Below are 22718 nucleotides of genomic sequence, written 5' to 3' on the forward strand. Positions count from 1 at the left end.
AATCGGCTCGGGCCAAGAAGCCAACTCTGAATCCGAAAATTGAAAGATATCCGGCTCATCCTCTGTTGATCCATATACTGATCCTATGGTAACTATTTCATCATTAAGTATACATTCCAAAAGGACCCATCTACCCCCTTGATCTTCCTTTTTTCTTTTAACTATTACCTCCTTTCTTTTGGACAAGATGGCCACCCCCCTGGTCTTAGTCTCCTGTTTTGAATGCGCAAGCAAATAAAATCCCAACTGTTCCATTAAATAACATCTTGTCGCTTCTGCATGCGTCTCTTGGAGACAAACAAAATTAAGTCACATTGTTCTCAGGGTAGCTGTGACGTGCTGCCTTTTCAAATGGTCATTCAGACCACATACATTAATAGATGCAACCCTTATATCCATTAAAATACATCAAATAACTCTCCCGTCCAATTACCCAAACCATCACTGCATAATTTCCTTGTCCCTTCTGACAATTTTTTCATTCTTTACTAAGACACCTTCTGTGACTGCCCACCCATCTCAAACGTCGTGCTGTGCTTTACCATCTTAACCACCACCCTGCCCCCTGCCCCTCCCCACCCCTCAGTTAAAACCACCCTCCAAGCCCCCCCAACCCCCTTACAGGCAAATAGGTCACTCATGACCTATGTGTGACAGCTTAAACTGCAGCAGTCGCACCCCCCTCCTCGTGCTTCCAATCTCTATGTCCTTAACACCAAGTAATCCAAGTGGAGATCCCCTCCACGTGCTGTGTATCTACCGGGAAGAAACCCCCCATCCACCCTTCAGGCTCTTTTAATTCAGCCAGATACTGTTGAGCCTTAATCTCAGAATAAAACATTCTAACGTGCCCTTTAATAATAACCTTAAGCCGTGCTGGGTACAATAAATAAACCTCGTGCCCGAGGCTCTGAAGAGGAGCAATTAGCTGTCTCAGCCTCCAACGTCTTTCCACAGTAACGTGGCAGAAATTGAGCCGGCAAAGAATATAACCCCATCAAACCTACGCCTAGCCTCTGGTTTTGCCTTGTCCATAATCTCTTGCCTAAGAAGGAAATTACTGTCATAGACAAGAATTGCCCGGGATTTTACGACCTGAGATCCCCCATAAGATTTTCTGGGGCTCAATGGAAAGCAGTGGGTTCTTTGCACCTCCTTCTCCCAACTCCAGGTCGACATCTCGAGAAAGGCCCCCTCCAGTAAATTAATAACAAATGACCTTACATCTTGGCCATCAACCCCCAAAAGTCGAATGTTATTCCGCCTCTGGTGTTCTCAAAATCCTCCATCTTCCAATAGATGTCTTCTGCCACCTTCTCCTGTGCCTCCTTAAATGAGTGCCCCCTACTGACATAATCTTCTAATCTCCCTGTTCTTTCCTCAACATGGGCGACCCTATCAGACATATCTTCGTACAACCTATTTATTTTCCTCACAGAGCTCTGAATTTTCTTTGCTGCTTGTTTGGCTCTCCGGCTCTCTATCCTGGCTTCACCCTGCATTTGCTATAGGGTAATATAGAGGAGGTCTAATGAGGGTGCCTGGAGTGGGCTACTTGCATTGTTCTGTCCCGGCTGCATATCAAATCCCCCACCCTCGTGGTAAAGTTGCGATGTGGCAAATTAGTCACAAAATAATTTCTTATTAGCCCTGGTATTTAATGGACTAAGAGGAGGCTTAGATTTAGATTTTGTCCTTCTCTTCAGTTGGAAACCCCTATGAGTCGCAGGCGCCTTCTGGACTGAAGAGCTTACTGCCGAGTCAGTGTCAGAGCCGCTGGAAAGGCTTCCTTCGCTAGATAACAGGGAATCCGTATCCTCATTAAGGAGAAAAAAAAAATCCCTGTCTGGATTGCCAGGATTTCCCTTATCCTGTGTTAGCCCATGCGCCTGTCTCGCAGCCCCCACTTCACCAGGTGCAGTAGAGATTCCCAGGGGAGTCACATCAATGCTACTCACGTCGTCTCTTGGGAGTTTTTCACCCTCGCCGGCGGTTCTTGCATCTAGCTCGGGGTTAGAGCTAACCATTTTGCTTCCCATCTTCCCTAATGTGGTCTGATTTGTGCCCCCTTCAGCAAGCCTGCCTCCTTCAAAATTCTGTTCGTCCTGAAGCTCGAGTGATGGCCCTGCACACAGATCGCTCGAATTATCCGGCTTCTTGCCGGGAAGTGTCTGTAACAATGTTTCCATTTGTTGCCCAGCAACCGCGCTTTCAGCGTCCTCAGGCCACACAGATCGGTGTAAATGGTGAAAGCGACCACCAACCACAGGAAGTGGAACTATACGGTACCAGAGGGATTGATCGGGAAGAAAGAAAAACTGCTGGCACTGAGCACACCACCAATCTCAGACGGATAAGGTGAAAGACTAATAAAGTAGAAGAGCTTACAATCAATGCAAGAGCAATCCTGAATCAGATCTCAAGTTCGTCAAGGAACCCACTAGAGGCCTGGGAAGACTTTGTAGCAGAACTCGGAACAAAATTTGCCACAGAGCAAAAATCCTACACTACGACCTCATCAACCTACACAACAGTGAAAGTAACTACACAGGAGATAAAAAAACTAAAACGGGAAATAACTATGATCCTTAGGAAACTCCGTAAACAACCAAACAACGACCCTTTGCATGAGGAGCTGCGATCCCTAAATACTCGGCTCAACAAGTCAATCTGGGAAAGGAAAAGGAAAATCAACGAGGATCTCTGGGCGAAAATCGTAAACGACTCTAAACAGAACAACAGTGCCAGGTTCTGGAAAACAATACAAAGCCCCCAACGTCCTAGCCACAAAGGAATAAATTCCCATTTATCCGAACCCGAATGGGCCCACTATTTATCAACACACCTCAATGACAAAACTACTGAGGTGGGCTTATCTAGAGGAAAAAATCTAACTATGAAGATCATAAAGAGCAATATGAAAATGACATTCAATCATCGAATAAATGCATACGAAAACAAAGACACAATTCCGGTGAAGACATCATGCAACTCTGCAACGTTGGAGATAGACGGAACATCAAGCTTTAGACCACCTTTAGGCAGAAAGGATAAAAAACTTACAATAACAGCAGCCAGGATTAAGAAATAAATATCCAAAGGGAAACCGGAAGGAGCTCCTGGGCCCAATGGTGTCCCACCAATAATGTATAAGCACAAAGCCAACTTCTGGAGCAAGACACTGGTGCCACTCTTCCAGGAAGTTAGGGAAACAGCGACATGCCCTTCAACCTGGAGCGGATCAATACTTAGTCCGATCCACAAACAGGGTGATAGGAGCACCCCAAGTAATTATTGCCTCATCGCCCTAATTGACACAGAGGCAAAGTACTACGCGGGCCTCCTCCTGGAGGAACTAACATCGTGGGCAACCCTAAAACACATCATTCCCATTAACCAAACTGGATTCTGCAGAGGACAGGGTACAATCACAAATATCATGGCGTTAACCCTACTGACAGACGCTGCCAAGACAACCAAGAGCTCACTATTTCTATGTTTTGTAGATTATAGTGCAGCGTTTGATCATGTTGACCGAAACAAACTCTGGTTGAAACTAGACAAGTGGGGGATACCGGGGCCATTACTACAGCAGCTGACACTACTCCATACTAACACCTGGGTCAATATCAAACTTAGTAGCGGAACGCACCTTTCCAGGCAAATTAACACCACTAAAGGTCTAAAACAAGGATGCGTCCTTGCTCCCATGTTGTTTAATCTATTCCTTGCAGACTTGCCTGGAGAGTTTGACAAAACCAATTCACACGCGCCAAGGCTGGGAGATATCTTGCTATGAAACCTTCTTTATGCCGATGACCTTGTCTTGGTAAGCCGTTCCCCAATTGGATTGCAACATCTCTTGGACACTACCAATCCATTTTCAATAAAAAACGCTTTGAAGATTAACTTAAACAAGACTAAAGTCATGTCAGTGAATTACAACAAATTAAAGAAATTGGCATGGTCCTTGGATGGTCAAAGGCTGGACCAAGTTACCAACTATAAATACCTTGGCGTACTACTAGACAGTAGGGTCTTGTTCAAACCCCAGCTAGAGGCTATAGCACGGAAGGGAACTACCTTTTATTTCTCAATGAAGCCGCTACAAAAAGTTCTCCCTGAACGATCAATCAATCAATCAGTGACACTTATAAAGCGCGCTACATACCCGTAGGGTCTCAAGGCGCTGGGGGGGAGGGGGGTGCCGCTACTGCTCGAACAGCCAGGTCTTCAGCTTCTTCCTGAAGGAGAGGTGGTCTTGGGTCAGGCGCAGGTCGGTCGGGAGGGAGTTCCAGGTCTTGGCGGCCAGGTAGGAGAAGGACCTTCCTCCTGTAGTCGCTCTTCGGATGCGGGGGACGGCGGCGAGGGCGTGGTTGGCTGATCGGAGGTGGCGTTTGGGAGCGTAGAAGTTGACTCAGCTGTTGAGGTAGCTCGGGCCTTGGTCGTGTAGGGCTTTGTGTGCGTGGGTGAGGAGGCGGAAGGTGATTCTTTTGTTGACGGGGAGCCAGTGAAGGTCTCTCAGATGTCCGGAGATGTGGCTGGTTCGTGGGATGTCGAGGATGAGTCTGGCTGAGGCGTTCTGGATCCGCTGGAGTCTCTTCTGGAGCTTGGCGGTGGTACCGGCGTAGAGGGCGTTGCCGTAGTCCAGTCGGCTGGTGACGAGGGCCTGGGTGACGGTCTTCCTGGTCTCGGTGGGGATCCACCAGAAGATCTTCCGTAGCATGCGTAGGATGTTGAAGCACGCCGAGGAGACGTTGTTGACTTGCCTGGTCATGGAGAGGGAGGAGTCCAGGATGAAGCCCAGGTTGCGTGCATGGTCTGTCGGTTTGGGTGCGGTGCCCAGGGCGGGAGGCCACCAGGAGTCGTCCCAGGCGGAGGGTGAGGAGCCCAGGATGAGGACCTCCGTCTTGTCCGAGTTCAGTTTCAGGCGGCTGGTCGTCATCCACTCGGCTACCTCTTTCATCCCTTCGTGCAGGTTGGCTCTGGCGGCGGCGGGGTCGTTGGTCAGGGAGAGGATCAGCTGGGTGTCGTCGGCGTAGGAGATTATGCTGAGGTTGTGTTTGCGTACGATGGCCGCGAGGGGGCTCATGTAGACGTTGAAGAGGGTGGGGCTCAGAGATGATCCTTGGGGGACGCCGCAGATGACTTCGGAGGCCTCTGACTTGTACGGTGGTAGGCGGACTCTCTGTGTTCTTCTGTCGAGGAAGGAGATGATCCATTCCAGCGCCTTGTCCTGGATTCCGATGTTACTGAGGCGCCGTACTAGGGTGCGGTGGCAGACCGTGTCGAATGCCGCGGAGAGGTCTAGGAGGATGAGGGCCGCTGTTTCTCCATTGTCCATCAGGGCTCGGATGTCATCGGTGGCGGCGATGAGGGCGGTCTCGGTGCTGTGATTGGCTCGGAAGCCGGACTGTGAGGGGTCGAGGGATCCGTTTGTCTCGAGGAAGGCGGCCATCTGCTTGTTGACGGTCTTCTCGATGACTTTGGCTGGAAACGGGAGGAGCGAGATGGGGCGGTAATTCTTGAGGTCGGTGGGGTCCGCTGTTGGTTTCTTGAGTAGAGCGCTGAGTTCGGCGTGTTTCCAGCTCTCAGGGAAGATGGTGGTGTCGAAGGATGTGTTGATGATGTCTCGCAGGTAGGGTGCGATGACAGCGTCGGCCTTGTTGAAGACGTGGTGAGGGCAGGGGTCGTCGGTGATCCGGAGTGGATGGAGTTCATCGTGCGGATGGTGTCTTCGGTGCTGATCGGGGTCCAGGCGTGGAGGGTGGTGGTGGGGGGTGGTTGTTCGGTCATGGTGTCAAACGATCATTTGGCCCCCTCCTACAGGTGATTAATGCACGCCTCCAGCCTATGCTCACATACGGTAGCGAACCCATGCAAGGGAAGGACGCTAATGCCCTAGACAAAATAATCAGCAGAGCATACAGGGCAATCTTCCGTCTGCCAAACTATGTCTCTCCTGCCCAAATCCGTCTCAAATTTGGCATCCAAAAACAAACGGTAGAGAGAAGAGGCGCCTATATAAAATGCTGGTGCAAAATCAAAGGCTCGGAACGGGGAACCCTAAACGCTCACCTATGGACAGAACTGTCAATACGATCAAACTCACCCGCTAAGAAATACCTTTTAAACTCTTTGGAATATCTGGACCTAACCAGCCTTTGGGAGTCATCAGCTGACAACAACAGTTTCAAAAAGGTGGTAACAAAAGTTATTAAATTAATATCATCTATCGAAGATAAAGAAACCCTGGCCAAGAGGGCACACGGGTGGGTCGTGCTGAAAGATTACAATGCCCTGAAACCGCATAAGTATCTGAAAATGGGCCTCACGCGGAAGACAAAAGATAAATTTCGAAACCTGCGCTTTGGAATTCTACCAACTCTACCTCATTTGGCACCATGGAAAAGGAGGCCAGACGACCATCTTTGCCGTCTTTGCAAATCAGGGAATGAGGATTTAATCCACATAATCTGTATCTGCCCTAACCTGATAGACATAAGGCGCGCCTTATTTCGACCACTTTGGAATCAAAAAGGTGTAAAAAGCTGCAGGCAAGCCGTGATGATATGCTTCAACCCAAAAGAGGTCCAATAAAATTGCAGACTGACAAAGTTTTTTGACATTGTATCCACACGACTTACTCAACTATACGGCACATTGATCAACGGCATCTTATAACTCGCCAATCAAGAAATAGTCTGCCAAGGTCCTGCCAAGCCAAAGCAAGCTGAGAACATTGACTCACACTTTTAATTTTCACAAATGGGTTAGAGACACTGTAATCGAGAACGATAACTCAATATGGTTTTATATACCTTTTTTCCTTTAACAATACACGCGTTTTTAAGCTTACAACATTTTTAATGATGTACGTTTTATATTGTGAGTTTTAATTAACTGTACAATAAAATAAACCTGTGAAGCTCCCAACTCTCTTTCAGCCGTCCCTGCCGCCTTCATGGAGAAGTACTCTTGAAAGGTAGGCTGCGGCAATACCGCTTCCTTAGGGTCCCTGGATTTGACCCCCTCTGTGCCAGCTTTTGTTACTCCTGATTTGCGAATAGCTCCCGAGTCTTTCCCGCTGCTAGATACCGCTCTGCTGCCGCCATTGCCTTGCGGCTTGTCTGGCTTTTTGCTGATTCCTGGCCGTGACTGAGTCAGACTGCGTTGTGCAGGAGCCAAAGCTGCCGGATCCTTAAGTGCTTCCCTTACGCCACCATTCTCTTGCTGATTTTTCAGGGTATTAGCTTCCTTCAGCTGTTTAACCCCTTTAGGTGCCATGCCAATCTTGCCTCTCAGTCGCTGTATGCACCTAAAGATCCAATCCGGGAGATAATGATGTATCAGGGTCACCGTTATCCAAGGTAACCGCTGGAACAGGGGAGAGTCCTGAGTCCAGGAAGCTACCCAAAGATTTACTCGAGTCGGGACCTCCAGCATTCCTTCACAGCATAGTTAGTACCAGGAGAGGAGGGGAGAGAGAAACTGTGACCTCTCGCTGCAGTCAGTCAGCGGCCATCTTTCCCCGGTTCTAAAACCTGCAGACATCCAGGTACAACGTATATCGAAAAGCTTCAATTCTCAACATAATCAGCTGCTTCGCCTATAGCTTGGACTGCCCTGTAAATTAAACAAGTGCTTTATTTTTGTACAAACAGTACAACAAGAAGCAACAAAAAAACAACCAACCCCACTCAAAGTCAAAGTCAAAATCAGCTTTATTCGGAGCAAAAGAAAAAAAACACCACCATGAAAGCATCCTAATACAGAACCGCACTCACTTCCACCGCCCCGGGGCCACGCATCTCCACTGAGAAACGCGAGTTCCTCCCCATGTAGGTATACAAAGAAAGAGTGTACCTCTAGGAACTTTCCACCCAGCCATCAGTGATGGCCACGCCCATGACTGACCCATGCCCAGAGAAGGCTCCTGAATCCAAGAAGGCTACCTCTTGCCCAAGGAGCAGATTGCAAGTGTTGTGTAGAGCAGATGCCCTTCTGGGCGAGCGGGTATCATCTTTGATATGTCTTTATATTGCTCATGAAGTAAGTCCTGGATCTGTGATATGACATGTTTCTGCAGACCCGCTTGTTCTTCCCTATGCATTAATGTACTCCCTCAATGTAAGCAGTGCCCATGACCAAGTGGCTCTGGGAGCACTTGGATGCTTCCAATGTATAGGGATGACCCAGTTAGTTAATGCGGGGGCGAAATCAACACATTTATTAGCAGGTCTCTCCAGGGATGGGTGAGAGAAAAGGCCAAGGAGCATTGCAGCAGATGCATTAGATAGAACAAGGCCCATCGTATCTGTTAAGAGTTGTACAATCCTAGCCCAGCATTCCCGCAGAGAGGGACATGCCCACAACCCGGTCCAGCCTGTGATCTCAGGATCATCGCTGGAGTCAGCACAAATGACACAGGGGCAATCCGGATGGAGTAACCAGGCGCTTTACAAATCATTTTATTATTATAATTAATTATTCCCAATGGACTGAGGCAAAGCAGGCAGAATATCCCTAGGGAAAGGCATTCTGAGATGACACTTAGTAGGTGTAGGTGTCGGTGTGAAGACATAATTTGCCGCGATGTGGATTGAGAGATGAAAAATCAGGACGTTCAAAGTAGGAAGCTGTCCATGATCTGTGCCAGATCTGAATATGCTTTCTTTGCTTCAAATCCCAAACTTTCTTTTTATAAGACTTTGCAAAACATTCTAATCACTGCATCTGGATTTACTGAGCTGTTGCGTCACTTGTGCAGCAAAGCTGTGCCGTGGTCAAAGCACTATGTTCCACGATCTAAGAATTGTGTCATTTGTACACCTTGTGTGGTGCAAACTCTGCATTGCATTGTGCTTTGTAATTAGTTAATGAATATATGGTGGGCATGTAAGGGTGTCGCCTACACTTATTGAATGTTGCAATAGGCTGAAGGCCTTGCTCTTCTTGATCTTCTTATAATCAGTTGTGACCACACAACTACACACCTTGCCCAAGAGCCTGGATACTCAACCATGTGATTAGTGCACTACAAAAATCAACACAACACAAAATATTATCCATCTAATTCGATTTACCACTTCCTCACAGAATCACACAGTCTAGTCCAAATCTCAAATTGAATTGGAAAATAGTAGGTGAATAAATCAGTTAAAAAATTAGTACATTTGAAAAAAAAGCAACATAGGACATCACTCCACACATTACAAGGTTTCATTGGAACTATTCACTCTGCTACACAGTCTGGGACTACATCAAATTGCATTATAAGAGAGAATTTCCTTGCAGGTGGTCTCACTTGTCGGCCAACGAGATGAAGATCTAACACAATATTACAGTCCTAACGGAGCCATTATTTTGGCCCTTTTTGACAAAAGTGGACCCACTTTGGATCTCACCCCTTCCATCTCAAATGCCAGAGGATCTCACGTGAAGATCTTGGCTCTGGTTCATCTCAGAGCACATGTGCCAAAGAGACTGACCTTTCCTTCTCACTCTCATCTTTTCCTCCATCAGACCTGATCACCATTCTGACATTTATTCCTTGGTATCTCCATTTTCCAACACCTGGTAAAGCAGGAATGTTACCATACTGCTCATTTCAAAATGTTGTTCTTGCACTCTAAAATCATTCACAAGATTGAGAGCTGGAATATTGAAGATAGCCCTCAAAATTGAAAGAGCATTTGGATATTAGAGCGTTTGCAGTCTCGTCCCTTCCAGTGAGGTCGAGCTGCCAATACCCGTACGTCAAGTCAAATGTAGTGTGGAATGTGGCAGCCCCTAATCAGCCAATGAGCTCAACAGCTCTGAGGATGGGGTAATCATCAGTATTGGTGATTTATTCCACATTGAACCTCAGTTAGGGGATGCTTCCTAGTGGGCCAGCCTTCACTACCAGCACCACTGGGCTGGACCAGGGACCACAGGAGGGCTCGATCACCCCCAGCTCCAGCATTCTGGGGTTCGCTTTCCTCCTCCCCCGCACCATCTGTAACCATGAGCATTATCACTTGAACCTCTCAAAGTGTAGTTTTCAGAAGACAATCTCAGGTCCCGATTAATGCACTGTTCCAAGAGCAAATGCTGTACCCTGGAATTACCAACAGCACTTGGCGCAGTTCTTACGAGGTGACAAATGTGCTCCTGATTCTGATTTTCATACCTTGGGATTGCCAAACAATGCAACAAATGTCACACATTTCCGCCCTTTTTGAAGAACCAACATAGGTTCCTGCACAAAAGCAATCAATGGAGGAGGTTTACTCTTTCTGCGGCAAACATACAAAGAGGAAGAAGCGAGGAGAAATAATGTTATTTCTCCACTTTATGTCTCCCTGGGGAGGTGTCGGCTTTTGGAACATTCCCAGGTGTAAAGCTTGTTGAAAATCTCAGAATGTGTCCAATGCCATGGGTGTTAGTGGAGAACACCCACTGTAACACCCGTGGCACGTATGCCCATCGTAGTGTGAGGCAACGCAGCGACATGCCCTGCGTTGCACACTCCATATCTACAAGGCCATGTAAAGCTATTTAGGGTGGCTTTATGTATGCGGTGCAGAGGCCAGTGCGGCTGACTCCGCAACACGGGGGCTCACGGTTCGATCCCCGGCAGTGGTTGCAGGTTAGCCCAGCAGAATGGGACTCTGAGCAATAGCTTCGTCACTCTACCCAACGGCCCCCCACGCCTTGACACTCTTAGGAGTAATCGTTCGCGCTTTACAAATACTGGATTACATTACGACGCCTTGTAGAGAAGGCTAAGCCCTGTGCGTCACCAGAACGTCACAAACAGTGACATTTGAGTGGGGCACAGGGCTTGTAACTGAACCACTGAATATGGCCATATTTATTCATTTATTTGACATTTCTATAAGCTCATAATGACCCATGGGTATCAGAGTGCTGTACGGTACACGTTGACCACCCTTAAAAATGGAGATTATAGCCACATTGGGTTCCAAATGGCATTACCCTTGGATATGGTGGGTTGCAAAGGACAGCCAATCAAAGAAAGGAAAGGACCCCTGAGAAAGGCTGCTGACTACTATATTTCACATAATAAACTGAGTTAAATAAGGACATTATGAGAACATCTGGCAGAAAAAGGCAGGGGAAGCAAGACTGCAGATCCAGACGGCCATGTTTACCCTTCAAAAACAGAGCAAGGTTGGGGATCCCCTGATTTTCCCTTGTTGTTTTCTTTTGTTTTTCTCTGTTTTCTTGAGCTGATGTTAATGAGGTTAAACAGTAGTTTGGCAGCCCTTTTGAAACAAGATTAATGCCTGATGAGATGTAAAGTAAAATTCATTTTTAAAATAGTTTAAAAGCATCAGCTGACTCAAACATAACAACCACTTTATTTCAACCCCAGACATTAAAAATAGCGGACTCGGGCGGACGCCGTAAAATAGTTTTTAAAAGACGTCATTGCTGCAGGTCAGAAGAAAAGGGCCTCACTGCTGATTTCTCATCTTTATTGTGAAATTCTTTGGTTTAGTAATAACTTTAAAGTTGATCAAAATAAACCCCCCATATTTAACCAACATATTGTACTGCAAATGCTGTTTGCCAACTAGAGATGTGTAATATCATAAGATATTGTTTGCCTTTATATGTTGGCAGTCGGTCGCATTTTGGACCGTCTTCCCAAATGTTGATAAATGTGATCAAGATCGATGCATGAGAACAAAATGACATCAAGCAATTCTCAAAATCAAACAAATAAATGTATTCATTCATTCATTCATTCATTCATTCATTCATTCATTCATTCGTTCATTCATTCATTCATTCATTTATTCATTCATTCAATTCTCAAAATCAATGCACTGATGGCTTCACCAATTACATCACCAATGACATCGCTAAGAAATTCTCAAATTACATCATTGATCAGATCATGTATTGCATTATTGATTAAATCATTCTATCAACAATTGCACAGCAGTGTCTGCATCTCAAGCAAGCAGAAGAAAGATCTGAAGCCCCACTGAATATCTCTGAGATCATCAGAATAGCATAACAGCCTTACAGTGAACACCTGTGACAGGAGCTGAGATCTTAGAGAATATGTGGCTTCAATGTCATCTCCAAGGCACAAGAGGGCGCTGTTTCTCCAGGAGACAGGGAGAGGGTCAACTGCAGCCACATCTATGGTTCCTTATTGCAGTGTTGTAGGTGGCAAACATTAGAGTGTGATTGACAAATGTGATATCTGCATTAAATACGTTACAGAAAAAGTATTGTAAGTGCACAATATACGTGGAGACAATCACAAGGACTATCATATCTTTGAAAATCACACATGGTAAACAAGAGGCCCTGACAGAAATTAAGGGCCCGATTTTGATGTGGTTAGGAAATCTTCTGGCCGAATCGGTTTGGAAATGGTTTCTGGCCCACTCGGATCAGGAGAGTCCGGCCGACGAGTACGATGCATCCGGATGCTTCCAGATACGATTTGGTTGGACTCCCATTGACTTCAATAGGAGCCTATGTTCCTAACCGCATCGTATTCAGACCCTAGATGGGAATGCTTTTGTAACCGCATCATAATCGTGCCCTAAGTGTGTTCCCCCCCCACAGATAGCAGGGTAAGTGTACTTTATTTAGTCCGCCATTAAATAAGTCTTCTGCATTTTACTTGTTGAGTCTTGGACAGTGTGTCCTTTGAAAAGTGTGACTCCACAGGATCTATGCCCGCCTCTTTTTACGGACCCACCTAGCGGGTGGATCAAGGTAGATGGTTGACCCAGCTTTTACCTTTGTACCGAAGAACAGTCCGGAGGATGAAATCTTCAGTTGGGCAAACCAAATGCCATAGCTGGCTGGGACATTACAATGTCATCTTCAATTCAGTGGTGCTAGAGCAATAATCAATACCCTGGATAAGAACTCAAATCAGGCAAACATCAGAGTCAGATTCACTGGGGTTGCTTCCTTTTTGGGGATGACATTTGAATAGATGTACACGAGAAGTACTTCATGGGCCCACAGTTACACTGTATTACATAATTCTCATTATCGGGATCCCCCAATTTTTCCTTATTATTCTTTACTTTTGTTTTTTCTCTATGCTTTCTTGACCTAACTTATAAGATGTTAGGCAAATATTTTGGTAATTCATTTTGTACAACAATATTGGATTCTAATTTAAAGTAACATTTTTTTAAAATAAAACATTCAGTCGAAACAAACATCTGATGGTAGGATGCAATGTAAAATTAACTTATTACATCTGCTACTATTGCGACCTGCAGCCCCCGAAGAGAAAACAGAGCATCAACTATGGCTGAGGGTTATGCCTACTGCATGTTTAGAGCCTTTAAATCAATTTAAGAGCCTTTAAATAAATACAAGGCATTCTCAAAGGCTATTGGCTGAGCTCATCATTGGGTTGGATGGTTGGGTGGGTGTGGCTAAACTCAAAACACTGTGGATGTTTGATGCAGCTTTCACTATGCATGCTCCAGGTGACTCAAGGGTTCTGGGTCAGGTGAAATCTTCTTCCATCCATCTCACACCCGCGTCTCTAGCAGCCCGACGTTGCTCTCAAACTCGGCCCGCATTGGCTCTGCATGTATCATGACATCAAGGGGAGGCCAGTGGGGGTCTTCCGCAAGCAATCTCTGCAAAATCCTATATTTGCTTTTTGACTTGTATTTAATACACCTCTTCAGGGCAATCCAGAACCTCCGATTGTCAGAAATGTATTCCTACAAAGCAATGAAGCATTCATAACTTTTAGAAAACAATTGAATTGAATTGGATTCATTATATAATTAATTAAAATCATTAAAAACTTGTAGACAAAATCATAAACCATTGACACAAATCCAAGAGCAAACAACTAATGAACATGCGCAGAAACTGTGGGAAGGTGATTTATAAGTAGTGCAGGTTGATTCCCACCGCTAGTAATAACATCACAATCGCAAAAAAAGTGCAGTCAAGGTCTCAATAAATGAATCCCGGATCAACCCTTGGTAGCTTGGCTGGGAGCAGAGAGGCCTAACTTGGAGACAGGTGCGTCAAGCATTTAAAAACACCAATACTGTAAATAAGTAAGACAAAACACACAATAAAATACAACACCAATTTATAAAGAAAGGACACATTTTTATGATTAAAATTACACCACCACTATAAAATCCAATGTAGGGAACCAGAGATATGAATATCTAAAGATTAAAAGTAAAACCAGCGCTTCGAAGCAAATAGTGCTCAAAGGATTACAAAGGTTGTGCTGGACTGGGACATTGTCAAGAGTTCAGGCCACCCACAATGTAACAGTTTTACACATACTTCCAGAGCAGTCTCTCGATGCTGGAAAGTTGTCCATAGCACCAGCAAAGGGTTCAGAAGCTCTGTTGTGCCTCTTTGGGTCTGAGACTACAAGTCCCACAATGCACCTAGTCTATCCAAGTAAAATCCAGTGAAGCTTGTCAGCTCGAGTTGTCCTTCTTATTGATGTTGCAGGTAGCCCTTCCAGCACCTCTCTACCGGTTGCTGATCAGGTCGTCCACTCCTTATCCTTAGAGAGAGGCAAAGTCCTTTTGTTATGAAGCCTTGCGAGTGCAGCAGGTGCAGTCCTTGCGAGTGCCGCCCTTTCTTGTGCAGCACAAGGTTCCAGCAGGGCAGTCCTTCTTCTCCAGATTTTCTTTTGGGTTTTTGTGGGTTCAAATACTAAGGCTCCAGAATCTCTGAGTTGCTCCTTAGAAAGGTGGGTCTACAAGACCCATAATGCAGCTGGCCAAATCCTTAAAAGCCCACTGGATGCTGTCCAGCTGAGTCCTCCTTGGTGGAGATGATGCAGGTGGAGTCTGCTCCTTCAACATTCAGAGCACGGCAAAGTCCCTTTTAGACTGAAGACTAAAGTGTGCAGCAGGTGCAGTCCTTATGAGTGCAGCCCTCTCTTGTGCAGTCCTTATGAGGGAAGCCCTCTCTTGTGCAGTCCTTATGAGGGAAGCCCTCTCTTGTGCAGTCCTTATGAGTGCAGCCATCTCTTGTGCAGTCCTTATGAGTGCAGCCCTTTCTTGCGCAGTCCTTATGAGTGCAGCCCTCTCTTGTGCAGTCCTTATGAGTGCAGCCCTCTCTTGTGCAGTCCTTGTGAGTGCAGCCCTCTCTTGTGCAGTCCTTATGAGTGCAGCCCTCTCTTGTGCAGTCCTTATGAGTTCAGCCCTCTCTTGTGCAGTCCTTATGAGTGCAGCCCTCTCTTGTGCAGTCCTTATGAGTGCAGCAGGTGCAGTCCTTATGAGTGCAGCCCTCTCTTGTGCAGTCCTTATGAGTGCAGCCCTCTCTTGTGCAGTCCTTATGAGTGCAGCAGGTGCAGTCCTTATGAGTGCAGCCCTCTCTTGTGCAGTCCTTATGAGTGCAGCCTTCTCTTGTGCAGTCCTTATGAGTGCCGCCCTCTCTTGTGCAGTCCTTATGAGTGCAGCCCTCTCTTGTGCAGTCCTTATGAGTGCAGCAGGTGCAGTCCTTATGAGTGCAGCCCTCTCTTGTGCAGTCCTTATGAGTGCAGCCCTCTCTTGTGCAGTCCTTATGAGTGCAGCCCTCTCTTGTGCAGTCCTTATGAGTGCAGCCCTCTCTTGTGCAGTCCTTATGAGTGCCGCCCTCTCTTGTGCAGTCCTTGTGAGTGCAGCCCTCTCTTGTGCAGTCCTTATGAGTGCAGCCCTCTCTTGTGCAGTCCTTATGAGTGCAGCCCTCTCTTGTGCAGTCCTTATGAGTGCAGCAGGTGCAGTCCTTATGAGTACAGCCCTCTCTTGTGCAGTCCTTATGAGTGCAGCCCTCTCTTGTGCAGTCCTTATGGGTGCTGCCCTCTCTTGTGCAGTCCTTATGAGTGCAGCCCTCGCAGTCCTTATGAGTGCAGCCCTCTCTTGTGCAGTCCTTATGAGTGCAGCCCTCTCTTGTGCAGTCCTTATGGGTGCTGCCCTCTCTTGTGCAGTCCTTATGAGTGCAGCCCTCTCTTGTGCAGTCCTTATGAGTGCAGCCCTCTCTTGTGCAGTCCTTATGAGTGCCGCCCTCTCTTGTGCAGTCCTTGTAAGTGCAGCCCTCTCTTGTGCAGTCCTTATGAGTGCAGCCCTCTCTTGTGCAGTCCTTATGAGTGCAGCCCTCTCTTGTGCAGTCCTTATGAGTGCAGCCCTCTCTTGTGCAGTCCTTATGAGTGCCGCCCTCTCTTGTGCAGTCCTTGTGAGTGCAGCCCTCTCTTGTGCGGTCCTTGTAAGTGCAGCCCTCTCTTGTGCAGTCCTTATGAGTGCAGCCCTCTCTTGTGCAGTCCTTATGAGTGCAGCCCTCTCTTGTGCAGTCCTTATGAGTGCAGCCCTCTCTTGTGCAGTCCTTATGAGTGCAGCCCTCTCTTGTGCAGTCCTTGCGAGTGCAGCAGGTGCAGTCTTTTTGAGTGCAGCCCTCTCTTGTGCAGTCCTTGTGAGTGCAGCAGGTGCAGTCCTTATGAGTGCAGCCCTCTCTTGTGCAGTCCTTATGAGTGCAACCTTCTCTTGTGCAGTCCTTATGGGTGCAGCCCTCTCTTGTGCAGTCCTTATGAGTGCAACCTTCTCTTGTGCAGTCCTTATGAGTGCAGCCCTCTCTTGTGCAGTCCTTATGAGTTCAGCCCTCTCTTGTGCAGTCCTTATGAGTGCAGCAGGTGCAGTCCTTATGAGTGCAGCCCTCTCTTGTGCAGTCCTTATGAGTGCAGCCTTCTCTTGTGGAGTCCTTATGAGTGCAGCCCTCTCTTGTGCAGTCCTTATGAGTGCCGCCCTCTCTTGTGCAGTCCTTATGAGTGCAGCCCTCTCTTGTGCAGTCCTTATGAGTGCAGCAGGTGCAGTCCTTATGAGTGCAGCCCTCTCCTGTGCAGTCCTTATGAGTGCAGCCCTCTCTTGTGCAGTCCTTATGAGTGCAGCCCTCTCTTGTGCAGTCCTTATGAGTGCCGCCCTCTCTTGTGCAGTCCTTGTGAGTGCAGCCCTCTCTTGTGCAGTCCTTATGAGTGCAGCCCTCTCTTGTGCAGTCCTTATGAGTACAGCCCTCTCTTGTGCAGTCCTTATGAGTGCCATCCTCTCTTGTGCAGTCCTTATGAGTGCAGCCCTCTCTTGTGCAGTCCTTATGAGTGCAGCAGGTGCAGTCCTTATGAGTACAGCCCTCTCTTGTGCAGTCCTTATGAGTGCAGCCCTCTCTTGTGCAGTCCTTATGGGTGCTGCCCTCTCTTGTGCAGTCCTTATGAGTGCAGCCCTCTCTTGTGCAGTCCTTATGAGTGCAGCCCTCTCTTGTGCAGTCCTTATGGGTGCTGCCCTCTCTTGTGCAGTCCTTATGAGTGCAGCCCTCTCTTGTGCAGTCCTTATGAGTGCAGCCCTCTCTTGTGCAGTCCTTATGAGTGCCGCCCTCTCTTGTGCAGTCCTTGTAAGTGCAGCCCTCTCTTGTGCAATCCTTATGAGTGCAGCCCTCTCTTGTGCAGTCCTTATGAGTGCAGCCCTCTCTTGTGCAGTCCTTATGAGTGCAGCCCTCTCTTGTGCAGTCCTTATGAGTGCCGCCCTCTCTTGTGCAGTCCTTGTGAGTGCAGCCCTCTCTTGTGCAGTCCTTATGAGTGCAGCCCTCTCTTGTGCAGTCCTTATGAGTACAGCCTTCTCTTGTGCAGTCCTTATGAGTGCCGCCCTCTCTTGTGCAGTCCTTATGAGTGCAGCCCTCTCTTGTGCAGTCCTTATGAGTGCAGCAGGTGCAGTCCTTATGAGTGCAGCCCTCTCTTGTGCAGTCCTTATGAGTGCAGCCCTCTCTTGTGCAGTCCTTATGAGTGCAGCCCTCTCTTGTGCAGTCCTTATGAGTGCCGCCCTCTCTTGTGCAGTCCTTGTGAGTGCAGCCCTCTCTTGTGCGGTCCTTGTAAGTGCAGCCCTCTCTTGTGCAGTCCTTATGAGTGCAGCCCTCTCTTGTGCAGTCCTTATGAGTGCAGCCCTCTCTTGTGCAGTCCTTATGAGTGCAGCCCTCTCTTGTGCAGTCCTTATGAGTGCAGCCCTCTCTTGTGCAGTCCTTGCGAGTGCAGCAGGTGCAGTCTTTTTGAGTGCAGCCCTCTCTTGTGCAGTCCTTGTGAGTGCAGCAGGTGCAGTCCTTATGAGTGCAGCCCTCTCTTGTGCAGTCCTTATGAGTGCAACCTTCTCTTGTGCAGTCCTTATGGGTGCAGCCCTCTCTTGTGCAGTCCTTATGAGTGCAACCTTCTCTTGTGCAGTCCTTATGAGTGCAGCCCTCTCTTGTGCAGTCCTTATGAGTTCAGCCCTCTCTTGTGCAGTCCTTATGAGTGCAGCAGGTGCAGTCCTTATGAGTGCAGCCCTCTCTTGTGCAGTCCTTATGAGTGCAGCCTTCTCTTGTGGAGTCCTTATGAGTGCAGCCCTCTCTTGTGCAGTCCTTATGAGTGCCGCCCTCTCTTGTGCAGTCCTTATGAGTGCAGCCCTCTCTTGTGCAGTCCTTATGAGTGCAGCAGGTGCAGTCCTTATGAGTGCAGCCCTCTCTTGTGCAGTCCTTATGAGTGCAGCCCTCTCTTGTGCAGTCCTTATGAGTGCAGCCCTCTCTTGTGCAGTCCTTATGAGTGCCGCCCTCTCTTGTGCAGTCCTTGTGAGTGCAGCCCTCTCTTGTGCAGTCCTTATGAGTGCAGCCCTCTCTTGTGCAGTCCTTATGAGTACAGCCCTCTCTTGTGCAGTCCTTATGAGTGCCATCCTCTCTTGTGCAGTCCTTATGAGTGCAGCCCTCTCTTGTGCAGTCCTTATGAGTGCAGCAGGTGCAGTCCTTATGAGTACAGCCCTCTCTTGTGCAGTCCTTATGAGTGCAGCCCTCTCTTGTGCAGTCCTTATGGGTGCTGCCCTCTCTTGTGCAGTCCTTATGAGTGCAGCCCTCTCTTGTGCAGTCCTTATGAGTGCAGCCCTCTCTTGTGCAGTCCTTATGGGTGCTGCCCTCTCTTGTGCAGTCCTTATGAGTGCAGCCCTCTCTTGTGCAGTCCTTATGAGTGCAGCCCTCTCTTGTGCAGTCCTTATGAGTGCCGCCCTCTCTTGTGCAGTCCTTGTAAGTGCAGCCCTCTCTTGTGCAATCCTTATGAGTGCAGCCCTCTCTTGTGCAGTCCTTATGAGTGCAGCCCTCTCTTGTGCAGTCCTTATGAGTGCAGCCCTCTCTTGTGCAGTCCTTATGAGTGCCGCCCTCTCTTGTGCAGTCCTTGTGAGTGCAGCCCTCTCTTGTGCGGTCCTTGTAAGTGCAGCCCTCTCTTGTGCAGTCCTTATGAGTGCAGCCCTCTCTTGTGCAGTCCTTATGAGTGCAGCCCTCTCTTGTGCAGTCCTTATGAGTGCAGCCCTCTCTTGTGCAGTCCTTGTGAGTGCAGCAGGTGCAGTCTTTTTGAGTGCAGCCCTCTCTTGTGCAGTCCTTGTGAGTGCAGCAGGTGCAGTCCTTATGAGTGCAGCCCTCTCTTGTGCAGTCCTTATGAGTGCAACCTTCTCTTGTGCAGTCCTTATGGGTGCAGCCCTCTCTTGTGCAGTCCTTATGAGTGCAACCTTCTCTTGTGCAGTCCTTATGAGTGCAGCCCTCTCTTGTGCAGTTCTATGAGTGCAGCCTTCTCTTGTGCAGTCCTTATGAGTTCAGCCCTCTCTTGTGCAGTCCTTATGAGTGCAGCCCTCTCTTGTGCAGTCCTTATGAGTGCAGCCCTCTCTTGTATAGTCCTTATGAGTGCAGCCCTCTCTTGTGCAGTCCTTATGAGTGCAGCCCTCTCTTGTGCAGTCCTTGTGAGTGCAGCCCTCTCTTGTGCAGTCATTATGAGTGCAGCCCTCTCTTGCGCAGTCCTTATGAGTGCAGCCCTCTCTTGTGCAGTCCTTATTTGTGCAGCCCTTTCTTGTGGAGTCCTTATGAGTGCAGCCCTCTCTTGTGCAGTCCTTATGAGTGCAGCCCTCTCTTGTGCAGTCCTTATGAGTGCAGCCCTCTCTTGTGCAGTCCTTGTGAGTGCAGCCCTCTCTTGTGCAGTCATTATGAGTGCAGCCCTCTCTTGCGCAGTCCTTATGAGTGCAGCCCTCTCTTGTGCAGTCCTTGTGAGTGCAGCCCTCTCTTGTGCAGTCCTTATGAGTGCAGCCATCTCTTGTGCAGTCCTTATGAGTGCAGCCCTCTCTTGTGGAGTCCTTATGAGTGCAGCCCTCTCTTGTGCAGTCCTTATGAGGGCAGCCCTCTCTTGTGCAGTCCTTATGAGTGCAGCCCTCTCTTGTGAAGTCCTTGTGAGTGCAGCCCTCTCTTGTGCAGTCCTTGTGAGTGCAGCCCTCTCTTTTGCAGTCATTATGAGTGCAGCCCTCTCTTGTGCAGTCCTTGTGAGTGCAGCCCTCTCTTGTGCAGTCCTTATGAGTGCAGCCCTCTCTTGTGCAGTCCTTGTGAGTGCAGCCCTCTCTTGTGCAGTCCTTATGAGTGCAGCCCTCTCTTGTGCAGTCCTAATGAGTGCAGCCCTCTCTTGTGCAGTCCGTATGAGTGCCGCCCTCTCTTGTGCAGTCCTTGTAAGTGCAGCCCTCTCTTGTGCAGTCCTTATGAGTGCAGCCCTCTCTTGTGCAGTCCTTATGAGTGCAGCCCTCTCTTGTGCAGTCCTTGTGAGTGCAGCCCTCTCATGTGCAGTCATTATGAGTGCAGCCCTCTCTTGTGCAGTCCTTGTGAGTGCAGCCCTCTCTTGTGCAGTCCTTATGAGTGCAGCCCTCTCTTGTGCAGTCCTTGTGAGTGCAGCCCTCTCTTGTGCAGTCATTATGAGTGCAGCCCTCTCTTGTGCAGTCCTTATGAGTGCAGCCCTCTCTTGTGCAGTCCTTATGAGTGCAGCAGGTGCAGTCCTTATGGGTGCTGCCCTCTCTTGTGCAGTCCTTATGAGTGCAGCCCTCTCTTGTGCAGTCCTTATGGGTGCCGCCCTCTCTTGTGCTGTCCTTATGAGTGCAGCCCTCTCTTGTGCAGTCCTTATGAGTACAGCCCTCTCTTGTGCTGTCCTTGTGATTGCAGCCCTTTCTTGTGCAGTCCTTGTGAGTGCAGCCCTCTCTTGTGCAGTCATTATGAGTGCAGCCCTCTCTTTTGTAGTCCTTATGAGTGCAGCCCTCTCTTGTGCAGTCCTTTTGAGTGCAGCCCTCTCTTGTGCAGTCATTATGAGTGCAGCCCTCTCTTGTGCAGTCCTTATGAGTGCAGCCCTCTCTTGTGCAGTCCTTATGAGTGCAGCAGGTGCAGTCCTTATGGGTGCTGCCCTCTCTTGTGCAGTCCTTATGAGTGCAGCCCTCTCTTGTGCAGTCCTTATGGGTGCCGCCCTCTCTTGTGCAGTCCTTATGAGTGCAGCCCTCTCTTGTGCAGTCCTTGTGAGTGCAGCCCTCTCTTGTGCAGTCCTTATGAGTGCAGCCCTCTCTTGTGCAGTCCTTATGAGTGCAGCCCTCTCTTGTGCAGTCCTTGTGAGTGCAGCCCTCTCTTGTGCAGTCCTTGTGAGTGCAGCCCTCTCTTGTGCAGTCATTATGAGTGCAGCCCTCTCTTGTGCAGTCCTTATGAGTGCAGCCCTCTCTTGTGCAGTCCTTGTGAGTGCAGCCCTCTCTTGTGCAGTCCTTGTGAGTGCAGCCCTCTATTGTGCAGTCCTTATGAGTGCAGCCATCTCTTGTGCAGTCCTTATGAGTGCAGCCCTCTCTTGTGGAGTCCTTATGAGTGCAGCCCTCTCTTGTGCAGTCCTTATGAGTGCAGCCCTCTCTTGTGCAGTCCTTGTGAGTGCAGCCCTCTCTTGTGAAGTCCTTGTGAGTGCAGCCCTCTCTTTTGCAGTCATTATGAGTGCAGCCCTCTCTTGTGCAGTCCTTGTGAGTGCAGCCCTCTCTTGTGCAGTCCTTATGAGTGCAGCCCTCTCTTGTACAGTCCTTGTGAGTGCAGCCCTTTCTTGGGGAGTCCTTATGAGTGCAGCCCTCTCTTGTGCAGTCCTTATGAGTGCAGCCCTCTCTTGTGCAGTCCTTATGAGTGTCGCCCTCTCTTGTGCAGTCCTTGTAAGTGCAGCCCTCTCTTGTGCAGTCCTTATGAGTGCAGCCCTCTCTTGTGCAGTCCTTATGAGTGCAGCCCTCTCTTGTGCAGTCCTTGTGAGTGCAGCCCTCTCTTGTGCAGTCATTATGAGTGCAGCCCTCTCTTGTGCAGTCCTTGTGAGTGCAGCCCTCTCTTGAGCAGTCCTTATGAGTGCAGCCCTCTCTTGTGCAGTCCTTGTGAGTGCAGCCCTCTCTTGTGCAGTCATTATGGGTGCAGCCCTCTCTTGTGCAGTCCTTATGAGTGCAGCCCTCTCTTGTGCAGTCCTTATGAGTGCAGCAGGTGCAGTCCTTATGGGTGCTGCCCTCTCTTGTGCAGTCCTTATGAGTGCAGCCCTCTCTTGTGCAGTCCTTATGGGTGCCGCCCTCTCTTGTGCAGTCCTTATGAGTGCAGCCCTCTCGTGTGCAGTCCTTATGAGTACAGCCCTCTCTTGTGCTGTCCTTGTGAGTGCAGCGCTTTCTTGTGCAGTCCTTGTGAGTGCAGCCCTCTCTTGTGCAGTCATTATGAGTGCAGCCCTCTCTTGTGCAGTCCTTATGAGTGCAGCCCTCTCTTGTGCAGTCCTTGTGAGTGCAGCCCTCTCTTGTGCAGTCATTATGAGTGCAGCCCTCTCTTGTGCAGTCCTTATGAGTGCAGCCCTCTCTTGTGCAGTCCTTATGAGTGCAGCAGGTGCAGTCCTTATGGGTGCTGCCCTCTCTTGT

General features: G+C 48.6%; 1 protein-coding gene across 1 annotated transcript in view; it reads right to left on the bottom strand.

Annotated features, from left to right (window-relative positions):
* Positions 1-13414: 13414 nt before the first annotated feature.
* LOC147700477 (putative cation-transporting ATPase 13A4) overlaps positions 13415-22718 on the bottom strand; it is a 567847-nt gene continuing 558543 nt past the window's right edge. The window contains exon 32 of the mRNA XM_086928422.1: positions 13415-13727. Coding sequence (XP_086784548.1) covers positions 13530-13727 — 198 coding nt within the window. The 3' untranslated portion in view covers positions 13415-13529. The remainder of the gene's footprint in view (positions 13728-22718) is intronic.

This window comes from Lissotriton vulgaris, chromosome 7, assembly GCF_964263255.1.
Source record: "Lissotriton vulgaris chromosome 7, aLisVul1.2, whole genome shotgun sequence".
In the NCBI taxonomy this organism is placed as follows: Eukaryota; Metazoa; Chordata; class Amphibia; order Caudata; family Salamandridae; genus Lissotriton; species Lissotriton vulgaris.